General features: G+C 37.3%; 1 protein-coding gene across 2 annotated transcripts in view; it reads right to left on the bottom strand.

Annotated features, from left to right (window-relative positions):
* Positions 1–254: 254 nt before the first annotated feature.
* The window catches only part of stox2a (storkhead box 2a), a 56,768-nt gene continuing 51,022 nt past the window's right edge, over positions 255–6,000 (bottom strand). For both annotated transcript variants that reach the window (XM_077246613.1, XM_077246614.1), the window contains exon 4: positions 255–3,942. In XM_077246613.1, coding sequence (XP_077102728.1) covers positions 3,741–3,942 — 202 coding nt within the window. In that variant the 3' untranslated portion in view covers positions 255–3,740. The remainder of the gene's footprint in view (positions 3,943–6,000) is intronic.

The raw sequence follows: 6,000 nt of genomic DNA, 5'->3' as shown, positions 1-6,000 counted from the left end.
TTAGTTGCTTATATAGATCTTTTAAGGATTCATTATTTCATGGATTAAGTTTTAATTTATTAAATACGTTTTAATTAATTTTATTCTCACACAATCGTTTTTGAACCACTTACTTTCAATTTCATTTGGCATGCCAAAAATTTATTTAAAAAATTGTATGAAAGATTACGGAGAAATTTCATGTGCTGCTAAGTTAATATTAACCAAACACAGACATTCCACAGGTTTCAAGACACAAGAAAATGTAAAACATATAACCAAACATGTTATTTTATTGTCTGAAAAAGTAACACAATCTCCCAACTGGGTTTATCACATATACTACCACAACGATGAAACACCATTACTACACAAATAGGGACTTCTTTTCAAATATTATAGACATTACAAAAAGATCCCTCATATCTTTCAGTTTTCTTTTGAAGTTATACTAAGCATGGCAGGTTGATTTCATTTACAGTATGATACTGTACACTGTCACCATTTAGAAACAATGTTGTCTGACGTGGTTCTAAAATCCATAATGTTAAGGGAAGACATTTCATGGTCATTTTTATTTCATATGAAATATTTTACAATATAAACAAAGCATCCGTCTTGGATGGACTTAACAGCAACCAGAGGCCAGGCATTTCAGTGCAAACATGTTTTTTTTACAAGGCAGTCTTGGCTGCATTACTCCCTTTTGTCTATCAACAAAAAAAGGGGGGGGGGGGGATTACCAGATGAAGGGGTTTGAAATTAAACTAAATTTCACAAAACGTGACACATACCCAAAATGCATCCTCTGACAAAGTAAAGGAGGTCATGTGTTTGTATTAGTGTCCATCGGAAACCATTCAAAAGTGATTAAAGTTCTAAAGAGGTCTATTTGTCACTAAACCGAAATATACTTCTGGACTTAAATCACTGTTTTAAGAAAAGTTCTGATGAAATGTTTTGAGAACGAATCTATTTCTAGAGCTGACATTATGAGAAGCTTGCTCTGTCTAATGTGGCTCTCTGATGTACATCTGTGATGTCTAGCAATGATTTAAAATAACCATTTATATATGATGCTTTTGTCTTTCCACAATCTTCATCCCACCTCCAACTACAGGGTCTAAGAGGCTGTTTGGACCCTAACCACTGACCTCTCAAATATTAGGTGGAAAACTGAAAACAATACTATTGTAATCAGTATTGCCAAAAAGTAGAAGGCAGATGAACAATGTTTGATTTGGGCAAAACATTTAGGACTGGAGGATGCCTGACATGATTCATTTTAATATATTCTATCTGTTGAGGTGCTTGTTTATAATATAGAATGTAGTCCCTTGATTTCCGTCGAGATGCATTTTTAACAGAAGACTGAAGTTACTCACTGGGCTTGAAATCATGAAGCAGATAAACAAATATTCATGTAAAGGGGGCAGTGGAGAACTGAAAATGGCTTCTTACACAAATCGGAGGGGAAACATAAAATTGGGAATGTTTTGTAGATGTGGTTCTAGACAGATTTATACACAACTTGCAAATAAGTAAAAGACACTTCTGTCAAAAACTGAGAAAAATTGAGTTGAAACTACAGCACTTAATACTGATTACTTTAGAATAAGTCCTCTTAGTTACAATGTCCGCCGCTCCTTGTCAACATTCACAGAGAAGAGGCTGATAGCGCTGTGTTCCACAGGCAAAGAATCCAAATCTGTACACGTCCCTACCTTGTTGTTACACAGGTGGTGGAGGTAGCTAGTTATGTGCATGTATGTGGGGTTTAGGGTCGTTTGCATGGCTGATTGCAGGTGTGTCTGTGTGTGTGGGTAATAGTCGAGTGAGAGGGAGCGAGCTGAAAGTGGTTAACAAGAAGTCCCACAGGAGGATATCCACCTGAACATGTATCATAAAGCAATGAAACTGTGGAGGGTATGGGAAAAGAAGCAAATAAAAGATAAAAAAGGGAGGATCACCACATAATAGCACCAATGGATGTGACATGAGCTCTGCTCTTTTTCCCAAATCTCACAGAGTCGCTACCAGAAGGGACACGAGCGTTAGTTCTGGTGCATTGAGATGGCACACCAAACAGTTAAAGCCATAGTCCATAAAGTATTTTAATGTTTAGTTCAATCTTGGAAAGGGGGCTTTTGCTCATGGATCGGAACCTTACTGTATATAACACAGGCAGGTCCAAATCTAATGTAATCTATGTTCCTCTCTGACATAGGATAGGAATGATAAACAACAGTGGAGCAAATTATTTGTACATACTTTCAATGAATCAGTTGTTCCAACCTAAAAGAAGCATTTATTGAAATCATAAAAAGGTTGAGAATATTGTGAATATACAGATAATGTGTTGGCTGTGGCATCAATTTTAACCATGTCATCTGTTGACCATATTTTGCATTTAGGTCAGTGACATGGCTTGAAAACCAGCTCAATTCCCAGGGAAAACAAAGGTGAAAATAAAACACCATAGTGGTCTGGATTCAACTCAAGAGAGAACATTTTTCAAAATAAAGGTTTTATCAGAGCAGCAAAAGGGCAGAGTCTCTGAATCCAACTGGCCCAAAGGAAGCGAGCTGTATGACCTTTCCTTGGAGTGTTTTGGATGTTTTTGGACACAACACCCGTGTTCCCGCCATTGCGATTTCCAACATCCTCCTCCTTTCGTGAAAACAAATAGAGCCATCAAGCTACACAGAAGAAGACAAGCATGTTTCCAAACCAACAATGACATCCACAAGTCTCCTGGTTCCTGAGACTTGGTATCGGATTCACACTGGCACACAGCTGTTTTTATTTCAAAAGGGAATCAACATAATAAAAATAATCTACATCTGACAAAAATGTAATTGAAATCATTTATATTTTTGTCTACCGAGAATGTGTTTTATTCCCTTAAAAAAACAAAGACTGGTGAAACGATCCACAGTAACATGATTACAGACTAACCGATTTTTTACCTCTTCTTAGGAGAGTTAACTGTTCATGACCTGAGATTAATATTAACTTTAATAAATCCATTACGTAGTGTAAAGTTGCATACAAAGTAATTGTATGCACAATAAGTTTGAAAAAAAAGAAGTCATTTTTCAACAAAAAAAAATACTTTAATTTCAGAACGAGAACATGTTTTCCACTAATTCAGTCTATATACTTGTTTTAATAAGCATATGAGTATTATTCTTATTGTTTCACCAATGCAGTTAACTGTCATGAGAAATGAGTTTATTTTAGGAATATTATACAACTTTATGAATCATGAATTAAATGTTGCTCAGATGAGAGCTTTTATGCCCCATATTTTAAAATTGTACTGCATACCAATATTACAGATCTTTAATACCTTTGACCAGCACATCAGCATCTACTTCTTAATGCGTGCAAACTTAATCCATTGGCTGGATGATCTCTAATCTGTGACTGACAAAATATACTCTTGAAAACAAAACATTGTTAAATTACCAGTTACTTCAAGCCTATTTTGAAAACAATGGTTGATTCCGACTGCAGTATTTCCTGATTAATTGCTTGTGAAGGTAAATCCTATGATGAGAAATTTCCTTTTCCATTTTTTCCCATTTTTTGCAGTGACCTTTGATGCTGTGGGAACAGTCTCTGGAAGCCATGCCTGCGGGTTTAACAGTCCCCATGTAGTCGAGGTGCTTTATGGAGGGAGTCACCCAACCTCCTGCACTTAGGCACCCCAACATTGCAGATCACCCTGACCCTACGTCAACCCAGATGGGCCCATGTCAGACGCTGGTGATGGAGGCAAGGCAGTTGGGGGATTTCTGGAGTTTCTCAGGTTGCGTGGTAGGGGGCTCTGGGATTGCACGGAAGCTGAATGGGGGGCCGATGCTGGTGGTACCCATGTGGCCTGGACTCAGGGCTGGATTCTGTCGCCGGTTACTCTCCACAATGCTTGAGGTGTTGGACGCCAGACTCTCCCGTGTGCTGAGAAAGTGGTAGATGTGGGGAAAATGACCAGAGAAGAAGAAATGGAAAGATAAAAAAGTGGGGTTTAAAGACAAGATAACTGATTATTTTGGGGGCATGAAAAACAATATCACACAAGTCCTCACAAAGAGAAAATGCACAACCTCACACTATGTGGTTTTAGTCTGGTTTGTAGGACTGTTTAACTGTACATAAATGATCTTGATCTGGATGACAACAATAACATATTCACTAAACTAAACTAAACCAGAAGCACTGAAAGCCAACAATAAGAAAGCAGTATAAAATCTATACAAAAGAATATATTTTATTGAAGATAGAAGTGGATTAAAGGAATAGTCTTAATTGACTGTATTCCACAGAATGTTTCCACAGAAAACAGGAGAAATTTTGACATTTCTTGACAAACTTGTCCATTAAATTACAATGGGCAGGTATTGAAGCTTACACAACTTAAAAAGGACACAAAGCACCATCAAACTATAAAAGAGGTCCATATGATGTTGTGGGAAACAGATTGTAATTTAAATCTTTATTCACTGAAAATCTTCACATAGCTCTACAAGGTGAAGCAAATGTCATATTTATAACTGAAAATTTATTTTGAGTCAGATCTAATTTAGTAATACTTTCATGGTGTCTTGTGTTTTCTGATGCATGAAAGTCCAGTCCCAGCAATCAATATACCTTTTTTTGTGTGCCACGGTAGAAAGTAAGTCATACAAGTAAGTCAATGATTTGTCAATGACATATTTTGGGGGGAAACTATTCCTTTAAATACAAAGGTTAAACGAGATAGGACGTATTTAACATTGTCCCACTCCGTATAATTGCATTACTACTTCACATCAGTCACAAACTAAGTTGTGTATATGCACAAGAGCTATGTTTCCAAGAGCGGTAGAATGACATCATCACTAATGTTATGAGTCATCCAGAAAATAGTGAATGATTTGTGTGTGTGTGTGTGTGTGTGTGTGTGTGTGTGTGTGTGTGTGTGTGTGTGTGTGTGTGTGTGTCTGTGTGTGTGTGTGTGTGTGTGTGTGTGTGTCTGTGTGTGTGTGTGTGTGTGTGTGTCTGTGTGTGTGTGTGTGTGTGTGTCTGTGTGTGTGTGTGTGTGTGAGAAGGGGCTGCGTGTCAGTTTGTCTCCTTAGCTTTTGGGGCTATTAATTTAAACAAACAAAGCACAGTCACATTGCAACTCTCAGATAAAGGGTCTTCAAATTTGTCTGGGAGTGAAAAAATAGCTCCATCACAACGTGACTGCCTGGGCCACAACTTTTGTATATTCAAGGCCCTTTACTCTTATCATCAATACATGGCACTGATCATATAAATGTACATTGCATTACATTTTCAAAACATTACAAATTTAATGCAAAGTTCAATTTAGAGAATTTTTCTATGAGATTTTCAGTAAAGAGCTTGCTTTTCAAGAACTGGCATATCACTCAAAGAATGAGGAGAATGTCATTATTACGTAAAAACATGTTAGACACCTTGATCAGCAAGTGCAGCTAAAAAACAAAAACTTGTACTCTACTGTAAGAAAAACAATATTTTGGCAGAAAATTAGTACCTTTTCCGTTAAGTTTACAGTCATTTCCTTCAACCATAATGCACAATGCAATGTGTAATTCAAAATATGGGCAAAACGCCTGTGAAAAATCAATACAGAAATTTTCTTCATATTAACACGGTACATTGCCCTTTTATTTTATGTGCCTTTCTTAAGAGTGCATTGTAAGTGGTAGAGGCAGCACATGTGCAAAACATGTAGACTCTCTCAGTTATTCTACTCCTGCCATATCCCTCTGAATGAGTCATACAGACACAAGGGTCTATTTTTAGCAACTGAAAAAAGTCCTCACCCTCACTCATGCTAACACATACACAGCCCTGGGAAACCCACTTAAAGGCTGTCTGTGCTGGTTTGTGGCCTTGACAAAGGAAAGGGGAGAAACCATGCTATACACCTCAGTATAAGATGGAATACGAAATTATAAGAGCCCTTGGCAGCAATGTGCTTCAAATCAAACATGCATTTCATACAGT

This window comes from Siphateles boraxobius, unplaced genomic scaffold, assembly GCF_051911475.1.
Source record: "Siphateles boraxobius isolate OS27281-9 unplaced genomic scaffold, OSU_SipBor_1 29, whole genome shotgun sequence".
Lineage (NCBI taxonomy): Eukaryota > Metazoa > Chordata > Actinopteri > Cypriniformes > Leuciscidae > Siphateles > Siphateles boraxobius.
Note: the sequence above shows the minus strand (reverse complement) of the source record. Positions and strands in the feature narration are given on the sequence as shown.